Genomic DNA, 12990 nt, shown 5'->3' on the forward strand with positions numbered 1-12990 from the left:
TTGAGTTCTGAAACCCAATCCTGCCTAGCTGCCTGAGACTGCCTCATCATCAGGGAATTGGCAACCTTTCCAGTGAGAGGCTGGCTCTGTCTGCAGCAGCAAAAAGCAGCCCTAAGGACAACCATGCTGCCTAAATTTGGGAGATAAAGGTCACCAGTTTGGTGTGGCAGAAAGTTCCCAGTTTTGGTGGGAACAGAGTGAAAACTGGATTTTAGGGTTGCCCCAGCAGAGAGGCTGCCCTGCAAACAATGCTTCAAATCTCCCAGCATGACCAGAGGAGCAAACACCCCTCCACAGTGGGTGCACTTTTCATGCAGAATGAGATGGAAGGGGTGCCTGGAGGTCTCAAGTCTGATCTCCTGCTGAAGCTGGGCTCCCTGCACAGCAAGGGCCAGGTGCTCTGAGCCTTTTCCAATCAAAATCTCAGTGTCTGCCAGCATGGAAATTCCAGAGTCTTTCTGGGTGACCTGTTTCAGAGCTCACCCAAGCACACTGGAAACATTTTGATGTGTAACCAACGAGACCCTGCCTTGCTGCATGCCCTGAGTGCTGGTTCTGAGGAGAGCCAGGCTCTTGGGCACACTCTGGATTTACTCATCCTCTTTCCTTCCTGGTGAGATACTCTCCCTGCTTGGCTTTACACACCACAGTCATCTTCCACTCTTTTAAGGGCTTCATTCTCATCTGTGCCAACCAGCTTTAACAGTACAACCTGGCTGCAATTTATCAATCATCCTGTACTTTCAGAGCCAAAAAGACACAAAAAAGCAACTGAATTGCCAATTTCCACCTATTACCCAAGTCACACAACAGTGTCACATCTTTTTCTTGCAATCCCTAGCCAGCCCTGACATTCCTCCCTTTGTGTTACCTCCACACAGTCAAGAGGATAGGAAGTTATCTGTGAGAAGGGTCAAGTCTTTCCTTAGCTCTGCAAATTATTAGTCTACACAGGAATTCCCAGAGTAACAGATTGTGGAACTGTATGAAATGTTAAGAATTAGGGAAAAAACTTTAAGGTCTTCCAGCTCTCCATGCAGCAGCTCTGAGATAACATCATAATTACATTCAAATTGTCTCTCATTTTAACCACCAGTGAATTATCTCAAACCATGAACATTCAGTGACAGCAAAAACATAGTACTATGAAAATAAAACATGCCACAAAGCACAGCTTTGAAACAAAACCTGAAGTAAAACCAAAGAATTCAACAGTGAATTACAAGAATTCCCAGTGTGGATTGCCAGTGAGCAAAACCTAAGTGTTACTCAAAGCTTGTACTGACTTATGCAAAATACATCCTGAGCAGTCATGAAATCCAAAAGTCACAACATCTGTGACCCAATTTGGTCACAAATATCAAATGTGCCTGCACATTATCTCAGTGATGTTTCACAGCCTAAATATCCCTCCCACTTTGGGGCCGGTGAAATGGTGATACAGACAGTGGAATATATTACTGCAGAATAAACTAAGGTGTGAATTTAGACTGGTCTGCAAGGTGTGTGCTCACACTCATTCCAAGATAAACACAAAGATAATTTATATCCTGGTTTACAAAGGGCAAAGGAATTCTGTCTGATGCTGCATTTACTGCAGGCTCTGCAATTGCCCTGTGACAGCTGTGACTCTGCAACTACGGTGCTACATGTCATGAAAGTAACTTCCAACAGCACTAATCTGATGCTTTATTTATTCAAAATACATCTCTACCCCAGAAGCCCACAGCATATTTGTTTAGATAACCCCTCTAAATTCTTTTTAGCTCCTTCCCCAAGGATTGTAGCTAAAATTATAAACAAATTGCTAGTAAAACGTGGAGTTTTTCTTGGGAGAGAAAGGAGGTGATTCATATTTCCAGTTATTTGAATTTACTGCCTAATCTCATTTTCTCTACCAGATAAAGCCCAGTTTTCCCAAAGACCAGCAACAACCTGGCCATTTGAAGATAAAACCTCCGAACGCTGCGCCTCGCATTTTCCACAGAACCAAAACACCGTAACAGAAGATAAAGCGCAAAGAAATATTTCTGAACAAAGGAAATGACCTCTCAGAAGTCAAACCCTACCTGAGTTGTGCTTTAAGTTCAGTAAACCTGGGTCTCCTGCTGGGGTCGTAGGCCCAGCACTTGGTCATAAGGCTGTAGAGGGTGGGAGGGCAGTTTGGAGGCATTGGGAGCCGCTCACCGTTCTCGATCCGCCCAATCACATCATTGTTCTTCACTCCCTGGAAGGGCTTTACCCCGTGCATGAGGATCTCCCACATACACACACCTGAGGAACACACACAAAACCACATCTTCTTCACTGTGAGCAAACAATGAGAGCTGTCCAAAGAGAAACAAACCCCAGTTTTGTACTAATAATGCAATTACTTCTAAAATATATAACCAGGGACTTGGTTTGGACTTACCTGCAGCAGGATCACACACACAGCACCAGCCTCACCTACTGACAAGGCACAGTGACCCACAGCTGGCTCACACAGTCTTTTACCTGACCTAAACCACTGCTTGCTCATATTCAAATCTCCTCTCTGATGAGGTAGAATGTGTTTGCTTTTCCCTCTGACTCCTTCCAACCGGCTTGTTCCGACATGTAGAGTGTATTTTCACTTTGAGGGTTTTTAAGGTTGGCATTGATCCACATTTTTTGTGCTGAAAATGTGTAACTAACCAGTTTCTATTGAAACTGCATTAGAAGAACGTGGTCTATCACTCTAGAATTGGCCAAAATGTTCCATAGGCTTCATTTTTCCAACTATGACATTACTAGAGTTTTCTTCAAATATTATAAACCCTTCACTTAAAACATTCAAATTTTAAATTTAACTCTTACTTCATTACCCTGCTCTTATTTCAAGTCTCATCACTTTTGTATTCTGTCTGTACAGGCCAGCAGTCAGCACCAGCTGGAGCACAGAACATCAGATTATTATAAAATGTTGTATATTTGGGAAAAAAGATAAAGGTTTCAGGACATGTCTATTTACCCTTGTATTTAATGAGTTTCTGGTTGTATTTTTTAAGAGGCCAGGAGCTATAAAAGACAAATTAATTATTTTAATTTCACATTAAAGAATCCAGCATTAAGGATCTGGAAATTGGGTATCTCATAGGATGACTGCACATTAAGCAAGGAAATGTATATCAACATAAAGAAAAAGTCAAAATGCAACAGAGAAATAGCAAATGACAATGGTATTACACAAAAAAACCAAACCAAAACCAACAGACAAAAATAATCTCTGTCATAACTATAAGCTAATCTCCTTGCACTTTCATTTCTCTCAGCTTCTTACCAGAAGTAAAAAATTCATGAAAATTCAGGCTTATTGAGCAAGAGAAGGAAAGAAAAATAAAGAGGTGGAAAACACGCTGGAAGAAACTGCATTTTCAGAATGCACAGTAAAAACTGTGACAAATATTTGGAAATTATTCATTTATAGCAGTCAACATCAACACTGGGCTTATCCAAGAGGACACAAAGAACCCTCCCAATTTGATTTTCACTTACCAAACATCCACACATCGCTAGCTGAGGTAAACCGTCGGAAATTGATGGACTCTGGAGCCATCCATTTGATGGGTAATTTTCCTTTGGAAGCTACAGGGAAGGCAAGAGAGGGCAGGCTGTTATCCCCACTACAGAGCTCAAAAATAGATTCTGTTCCCAGTGAAATAATTCACAGGCAAAACCAATCTCCAGTGAAGTACTTTAAATATCAATATATAAGCTGTTTAGCTTTACGTGAAATGGAAAATGAACCAACAAAACCCAAAATAATAATAATAATAATCTCCCAAACCTCCATTAAAGACCCCAATAACAAACCCCAAAACACACCAAGAAATGATCATGTCAAAATTATTTCCCCTCTTAGCAATTAAAAAGATAAAAAGTAGCTCAGCAAAGTGAGACAAATAAAATGATGAAACACAACAGAGTGTAAGGGGACAGATAATGGATAATTTAAAATACATGAAACCAGAAAAATATTAAAGATGAGATTTATGTAGTCATGGTTTAATAACATACACCAGCTTTGGAATGCTACTGTTTGGGACCCAACATGCAATTTTTACTTTCCTGCTGCATTTCCCATTTCCCATCTCTCAGGCACTGCAGGACATCTCTCAGCTGCTGCGGATATCAAAGCTCAGTATTCCATCCAAAATAGGGCAAAAGTAGCATTCAAAAGCAGTTTTGTACTGAATCTCTCTAGTGCAATGGCATCTGAAGTATGCAGCATGCAATGACAACACAAACTCAGCATTCATCTGAACCTACATGTGAATTTGACCCTTTTTGCACCTTAAACCACACCTTGTAATCCTTCTTCTTAAGCACACATAGGAATTTACTGCCATTAATTAAGTGTTGAATAACTTGCCTTTTTATACAAATGCACCAGCTAGACCAAGGAAATCTGGTTAATTCCTCAGCAATGTGAGAAGCAACTGTGTTTTCACTGCAAGAAGGATCCAGAGGTGCCCTCACCTTTGTAGTAAGTACTGTCTTCCATGTATCGGGACAAACCAAAGTCACCCAATTTCACACAGTCAGTGGTAGACACCAGCACATTTCTAGCAGCAATATCCCTGTCAAACAGAAGAAACAGTATTTCTAGTAATTTCAAAACATGAAGTTGTGAAGTATCATCACTTGAAGAAAATTTATCTCCTGCCCTGCAAAGGTAAGGAATTGGTTTAGGATTGCAGTCCTGTAGGAGGTTTCCTAGTAAGGAGCTCAAGTTCTCATTGCAGAAAACAACAAGATCCGCCCTGAGCCTCGTTTTCTCACCCATTGTTATTTACATGTTTTAACATAAATATCTACATATCTATGCATAGCTATTACTTTACATGCAAGTGTTTGCTTATACGTTACCACAACATATATAGAATTATATAGTCAGTATTTAAACATGAGTGAATTGCTTAAGTTTAGAATTAATTCTACTTCATAACTGGAGTTTTATGAACTCTTAGTTGCACACAATAAGAGGTTGAAGCCAGTCTCTTCTCATTAAAAACTCATGTTCACATTCAAGGAAGTAAAATTCAAAACACACCATGAAGGAAATTTAGGTTCATTTTCTGGTTAAGCAAGTACTTGCAGTTTATAAATATTTTATTTCCCCTCCGCTTTACTTAAGAAGCCATCTGCCCTTGTTTTGCTTTTCTGTATTTGAATGATTACAGTTGACTCACAGCTTGAAAAAATACTGTAACCACAAAGCAACAACTGAAAATGATTCCGATTGAAATCTGGCACCAGCTCCAAGTCAATCCAGGAGTGAACCAGCAGGTGTCACCCTTGAAAAGGGTGTCATTTTAGTGGAAACCTCTGCAAAAATGACACTCCCTAAAATGTATGAGCAGTGACATATAAAAAGAGACAGGTACAGATAAATAAGTATGAAATCTTACCTATGTACAAATCTTTTGCTCTCTAAGTAGGCAAGAGCTGTGCTAAGCTGGTAAGCATAGAGTATCAGAGAGGCCAGGTCCAAGCTGTACTTCCTTACTTGCAAAAACGACCTCAGCTTTTTGCACCAAGGAGGAAAAAAGAGAAAGAAATTAGGACAAGAAAATAACAAAGCTGAAAAAGGCATATTTCAAACTGTGAAGTTTACATGACTATCAAAGCATGACTTCCTTGCCTTAAAGGCTGAATGAGGAAAAGAAAATCACTTCCCATGATGAATTGTGTCTGCCTTAGAATTTAATTTCCACATGAAAACTGTTAAACTAAAAAAATAACTGTAATTTTGTGCATTCCTTTCAGTCTCCTTTCGAAAAGCATCTGCTGTTGCTGTTGCAGAGTGAAGCACGCTTGGACTTTTTGGTTTTTTCTATCCTTGAGTGCAGCCTCCATTTATGGCCTAAATCACTTCAGAACTGAACAGGACCTGGCCAGCCCAAACATAGACTGATCAGTATTGTTTTAGAAGCATTCATGTTAATAATTAGTTTTAACCTACATGTGCTAAAACAACTGTATTTAGCTCAGAGTGGCCAATATGAGCACAGAATATTTGTCAGCTCTATTCCCAGTATAAGGCAGGCAGAACCTACTGGAAGGTGGCATTAGAGTGTCCTTATCGATCAAAACAAGGCTTTGAAAAGTGATTTGGTCACTGAAAAGGAAATCTATTGACAGAAAATGAGTTCTCCACTCCAGGTTTTTCTATCCATCCCTCCTATTGTATTTTGGAAAATGCACTGCAGTTTGATAATTGCAATGACAATCATATAATGTTGTATGAAATATCACTGCAGCTCACATTTTCAGAAACATGGCTCAAAGAAAACTAATCAATTATAAAAACTGAGATCTCGTTTCTTTAAAGCATTCATCCAAAAAACATAATAATGAGGGAAGTCATCTTATCTAGATCCCCTGCTGCAGATATTCTACAGGAAAAAAAAAACCCAACATAAGAAATTCAGTGTTTCAAGGGAAAATGCAGCATTACTCAGGAAGAATAAAAGATGTACAGTTTACTTCTGGAAGGTATGTTAGCAAATGCTGTTTAACTGATTATCACATTATCATCATCTTGACAGAGGTCATGCTCTCACTCTGGAACTGCAATTGAATGCTCTGAAAACTCTGACTAAATCACTCTGGAATGAGGTGATGCAGTTCCCCCGGTGGAGGAGAAGGTCAAAAGCTGCCACTCCTGTTTCTGAGTCCATAACTCTGCAGAGGAGTATGATATCATGCTTGATAGCATGAGCTACTATTGTGAAGTGGTTTTTCAGCCTTTTCTATGAGCTAAAAGAGAGGAGAGCAGAGCTGCACGAGGATTTCTCATACCTCTCCAAGTGTACAGAGCTCCATGATTATCCAGACTGGGTTTTCTGTAATAACCCCAATGAGCTTCACAATGTGGGGGTGATCAAACTGACGCATTGTTACTGAAAGGAAAGCAAAGAATTCAGCGCATTACATAAAAGCTTTCTTCAAAATAAAAACCCCCTGTTGGTTAAGCATTTAGCCCATGAGCAGAGGAGATAATCATAGACTTTAAACAACTGTTGCAAGCAGTAATTTCTGGTCATTCCATGTGCTGAGGGCAGGTAGAAACAAACACTGATTGCTTGAGCTCTGCTGGTCTGCACCCACAAAAATGCAAACTGCTGTGGAAGGTGCCAGTCAGGTCAGGCTCTGCCTCTCAGCCCCAGATCTGGTTATGGACATAACCTAAGTTAATAAAATAACCTGTCAAACCAGTGCACAACCAGTTAATCTGTGCCTTTCTACTGGAAGAGGAGGTAGAAACAGTCTGTATCATTCAATTACTGGAAAAAACATGTTTGCCAGATTATGACATGGACAAAAAACTTATCTAATCATTACATCATTTTATTTCCCATGGAGTAAATTTCAGTCCTGGCAGCACAGCCACAGTGTGCTTTATGCAGTATGACATAGGAATCACAGAATCACAGAATGGTTTGGGTTGGAAGGGACCATCAAGACCAAGCAGTTCCAATCCCCCTGCCTTGGACACTTTCCAGCTTGCAGGCCCCAAGCCCCCATCCATCCTGGTGTTGAACACCTCCAAGGATGGGACAGCCACAGCTTCTCTGGGCAACCTGTGCCAGGGCCTCAACATCCTCATCACAGAATTTATCCTAAAATCAAATTGAACCTGCCCTCTTTCAAGGTAAACCCATCACCCTTGGTCCTATCCCTGCCTTCCCTGATAAAGAGTCCTGCCTCAAGTTAGGCAAAAATAAAAACCATTTCTTCCTGCTTTACACAAACCACAAGCTAAAACCAGGAGGTGTTTTGGATTTATATTCTGATGAGCTCTGAGTTCTCTACTTCTGCACATGGATACACAGCAACCCCCAAAAAGTCCTTGGACAATCGTATTTATAAGAACAAAAATTGTAATAGTTTAGTAACATATCTTCCTGACAAGAAACTTTATGGGAGATAATATATTCTTTAAAATATTACTGTTATGAATAATACAGGGAAAATTGCAATAAAGCAAAAACCCCTATCATTGACATAGCTTAGGGAATAAATAACATGAAATGTCATACAGGCAATAACAGCTGCTAAATCTTTTGAGCATTGAAAACTCCACCATAGGCAAACCTCAAAATATCTTAATATTCCTAATATTAAAATATTAGGAAATAAATGTCTAAATTCAGTGAAGTAAGCAACTGTTCTGAGCAAATTTGCAGTCTGAACACAAGACAAAGGCAACAGATGGGAATTAGAATGAAAAAGAGGAAGAAGAAATGGCAAAACTATTAAATCAAAATTGAAAAGTATTATTTATGTGTCGACTACAGCAGCATTTCCTAATCTGTCAAACTTGAAGCATAATAAGGAGCATTCAATGAGCAATTATTTTCTACACTGCCAGGAGACAGCAGCCTACCTTGTGACTGTTGAGTTATTACTGTAAGCAATGGTATTTACTGTTCCAACAGACAGAAATGCAATGGAAAAAATTACAGTAATTTACAAAAAATCAGACATTCAAAAATGAGAATCCATTAGCTATTAACACAGGTCTTCTGAAGGGGTTGAAAAAACTCCTTGAATAAAGGACTAGTGAATAAAATATACTGTAACATCTGACCACAACCAATTACTTTACTGATAAAATACAATATCTTTACAACATTTAGAGGTATACAACAGCAGGGGATAATATGCAAAAATTAAGGCTCAAGTGCCATATCCTAATTTGCTTGCAAAACCAAACAACAGAGGAATCAGTAACTTTAAAATTCTTTTAAAAGCTTCTGTTCCTATTCACCCCAACAAAAAGCTTCCTCCACACATGAAATGTGCTACTTGGGGAATGCAACATTTGTGGGCAATTATTCAGAAAAATGGCCTATTCTAGCAGAGATTTTAATTCTGAATTTTCAAACAGATCTCTCTTAGACACAACATTTCTAGCAAGGGCAACTACCTGACCTTCCAAAGCAAAAAACTGGAGAAAGTGATGTGTTTTGTTTTTTTTTTAATTCATTAAGAAAAAAGAATGAAGTAGAGGGTCAGATGTTCCAAAATTGATTCTAAAGCCCTACAGGAGCCAGACATCACCACTCAATTTGGAAAATCAAAGAATCCACTTCCAATCACACACATGGGCCATGCAAGGATGTAGAGCAGTTCCCTGGCACATGTTGTAGGAGGGGAAAACAACAGGCTACATATTAATAAAATATTTACAGCAGTGTGAGAGTTTTCTGGCACAGGTGGCCACAGTCTTTGCAAGGAGAAGTTACAGAAATGATCCCAAAAGAAGTTGCTTAATACTCACAGGCTTCTTGTAAGAATTTTTCTCTAACACTGTCTGAAGTACAGTTTTTACACGTTTTGATTGCAACAGCCATAGCTGGATTTTCCTGAAAAATATTATTGAGAAATAGCTGAAATACAAACCACCAAAAACAGCCCACCAAAAGCTGGCCCTTAGAATTCTGGCAAAACTACTTTGGAAAAAATTACCATTAAATAAAATACCTTTAGTTGAGAAATTACATGCTGAAAGCTTTAGTGTTGAAATATCATTATAATCAAGACACCTTGCACACAACATTTACATCTAATGTGTCTTGGAAATATTTAATCTGTTTTGAACCATGTTAAATTGTGGAAAAATTATGACAAGAGATGGTAAGTTTAACTGAATAGTACTGTAAACTTTTTGAGCTATTGAGGAATGTATCTTGACAATATTTAGCAAAAATAGAGAAAAGAAAGAGATATGTGCCTAAAAACCACACTTGGCTTATACAAGCAAGCAATCCAGAAACCCAAATTAAAGACTTTTGTGGCTTTTTCAGAGGAAAGACTGGCTGTAATTGTGAACCCAGACTAAAAAGAAAAGTAAAACAAAGATTTTTACACATTATCTTCACAGTGAGCCAGATCAAGGCTTTAACAGCAGGTTCAACAGACCCACATGTATTGAAAATCAAATGGATTTTCCCATCTGATTTCTCATCCTCTGAATATCCAAAAATGAGAAGTTCTTGAAGGCTTGAGAGCAGCTGAAGTGTTTTAAAATCAAATTTCTACATTAGGAATGGGCTTGTCCAAGGACCTGCATGTCCTCCTTCCAAGTGGGAAACTGGGAATTGTCCATGGTTTAATTAGCAGTTTACAAATGAACCTTTCCTCAAAATGCTACAGCACTGATGAATGTCCTCATCCAATTTTTAAGGCCAGTAGGAAATGAAGATTCAGAATTATGTTCCATCTCTGCTCATGCTTGGTCTATTTTAAATCTATTTACAGACAAAAATTACCAGAATTAGAATAGTATTTCTATTTTGCAGGATGAAGTGCCTTATTTTCAAAGTTGCTCACAAAAAAGATCTTCAAGTTGACTTTGCAGGAAAATATTGATCTAATCCTTTTCTCACACATCAAATGCCCATAAACTAACTGAAAAAGGTGATGGTAAATCATGATTTTATTATTCCCTTATGAAATCAGGACTGAATAATCAGCCTGGGGATGAGACCTCTGGATGCCTGCCAGACCCATCCCTCTCCTGTGTTAAACATCAAGGTTTTGAAATATCCTTTAACCAACAGGGGCATCAAAGGGAAGAACCTCAGTGTCTGCAACCAGCAAAGAGATTTGGAAGAATAAATGTTGGAAAAGGTCTGATATTGGGGTCTTGTCAATCTTTTGGTTTTGGATAAGGAGACAAACCAGTGAGAATGTATCAGACTGGACATATTTTCTGTACTGAGCAGGAAATGTTTTTTTTAAATGACACTTTGGGATTAATTCCACAGTTAATCAGCCTTTAAAGACAATCTGGGATTCCTGGGATTGTTACAGCTGAGCAATAGGATGCTGTATCTATAAACCCATTTTCCACTCAGTACCCTACACCTGAGGCTGGCTGTGACCCTTTAGGAATACCTGGGAGAGGTGAATGCTGAATCAGGACTTTACAAGTGCAATGAACAGGGATAAATGGAATTTTTGAGATTCAGCTCTGAGCTAGCAGAACAAAAGGCAAGGAATATCCCCTATTATTTTTGCACTCAAGCTGAACATATAAAGGCTACACTACCATGTTATTAGAACTAATCTTACATTGATTTTAAGATTTCTTCCCAGAGTGTAAGTTACACTCTGTGACCAGAACATTAAAATTTAATGACATCACTGTTCTGTTTCACCTTCACATATCGCAGTGTCCTAAATGAAGTACATTCTTATTAAAAAAATAAATCCACAGGTGGTTGTTTAAAAATCTCAGCACAGAATGCCTGAGTAAAATCCATTTTCCAATTCACACAAAAGAATGGAGACAGCCAACATTTTCAAAACAACAGCCCATAAGAAAAGGGTCTTTAATTAGTTTTACAGAGCTCTAGACTTATCCAGCTTTCATCAAGTGAGTGAACCATTAATCCTTGGTACTCCTGTTAACTTGGACAGAATTAAATGAAAAATATGAAACTCTCAATGCAAATTATATCAGATGTGCTTTCTAAATAAGGGTATCAGACCAGACTTTAAACTTGCCTGAAACAGAAAATTTATCCTTATTTACTTAAATATTGCACTGAAGATTATTTAACCCACTGAGCCCAGGATCATAACCAGCTGTTGCTGAAGTTAGAACAAGATTACTGTCCTCAAGAATTCTTCTATAATCTATCAAAATTCCAACAATTTCTTCTAATGTGAAATATTTATTTTATTAGGGGCCTTTGTTGAAATTAACTATTTTTTGCAGCTTTCTCTCGCTATTTTACACAAATTTTTTGATCTATTTGAACTGAAATCTTAAGTCTTTCTAGAAAAACTCAGGAGCACCAGCCTAAATCACACAAGTCCTGCCAACCTCCCTGGTTTCACTGAGGTGACTCTTGTGCATTGGGATTTTGCTGGATCAGTGTCCAAGTAGTTTGTATTTTATTTCAGGAAAACATAGGAACTTTATTAGGCTTTGTCATGAGAGAGACAGCGAGATTGTCACTGGACCAAATTTTTATTTGTTCTGGAAGACTCAGACCAAGACCTCTAAGGAATACTCTTATTTTTATTTTACCTAGCAGAGTTGTATTGTTAATTTTGGTTTGAGAAGTGAGGCTTACCGGGCTCATGTAAACTCCTTGGTGCACATCTCCAAACTGTCCTTCCCCAATGCAGCGCCCCAGCTCAATCCTCTCCCTTTGAATTTCATAATCTCTGGCTACAAGAATATAATGCACTTGAAATATTAAGTTTCTGCTGAAGGGCAAGGAAATAATCCACAAGACACAAAACTCAAAGTAAGTCACTCAAATGTCTCACATATGAAAAACTAAGATTAACACTTGCTGCACACCAACCTATAGAGATGCTGCACACACACAGTGGAGACCTCTCAAACCTCTCAGTTTGAACCAAAGCAACAGGAAAAGAACTGTGAGATTGTTAAATTAATTACAATGCACTTATTTCAGTGCAATAAACATAATTAAATCCTTTTTAATTACAGCTGGTGAAAGACAAAGCACACAAACAGTTTAAGGCAACACCAATGATGTTAAACTCAGCACACATCCCTTTGGCTGTTTAAGAGGACTCCACCATGTGCTGGTTTAGATTTTGGAACCATCAAAAAAGCCCAGAGAACTTTTAAAGAGGTAACTGCAAGAAAAAATACAGGAACAAGAGCATGGCAAATAAAGACAAAATGAAAGAGTGAAATTTTGAGAGCACTACACCTCTGCCAGTATGTAACTGAAGTAAAATTGAGATGTTTGGTGGCCTTATGCAATTTTGTTAATGTCACAGTTTAATAGGCTGAGAATATTACTGATAAAAATGGCTCAGCACTTCAGCAAAACATGTAATCAATTGCAATTGAATGATTTCATTTGCAATTTAATTTCTAGCAGACATGGAAAAATATTTCAGGAATAGCAGAAAAGCATGCATAGTATATGTTTTCACCTCTACTCGTATTATTCAGAGAAAAAATTA

At 38.4% G+C, this 12990-nt stretch overlaps 1 protein-coding gene across 7 annotated transcripts in view; it reads right to left on the reverse strand.

Moving 5' to 3' along the window:
* PTK2 (protein tyrosine kinase 2) overlaps positions 1-12990 on the reverse strand; it is a 189659-nt gene that overhangs the window by 26516 nt on the left and 150153 nt on the right. For all 7 annotated transcript variants that reach the window (XM_054516825.1, XM_036378832.2, XM_036378838.2 and 4 more), the window contains 7 exons: positions 12117-12214; positions 9311-9395; positions 6826-6926; positions 5433-5548; positions 4501-4601; positions 3517-3606; positions 2070-2274 (listed from right to left, as the gene is read on the reverse strand). In XM_054516825.1, coding sequence (XP_054372800.1) covers positions 2070-2274; positions 3517-3606; positions 4501-4601; positions 5433-5548; positions 6826-6926; positions 9311-9395; positions 12117-12214 — 796 coding nt within the window. The remainder of the gene's footprint in view (positions 1-2069; positions 2275-3516; positions 3607-4500; positions 4602-5432; positions 5549-6825; positions 6927-9310; positions 9396-12116; positions 12215-12990) is intronic.

Source organism: Molothrus ater, chromosome 1 (assembly GCF_012460135.2).
Source record: "Molothrus ater isolate BHLD 08-10-18 breed brown headed cowbird chromosome 1, BPBGC_Mater_1.1, whole genome shotgun sequence".
In the NCBI taxonomy this organism is placed as follows: domain Eukaryota; kingdom Metazoa; phylum Chordata; class Aves; order Passeriformes; family Icteridae; genus Molothrus; species Molothrus ater.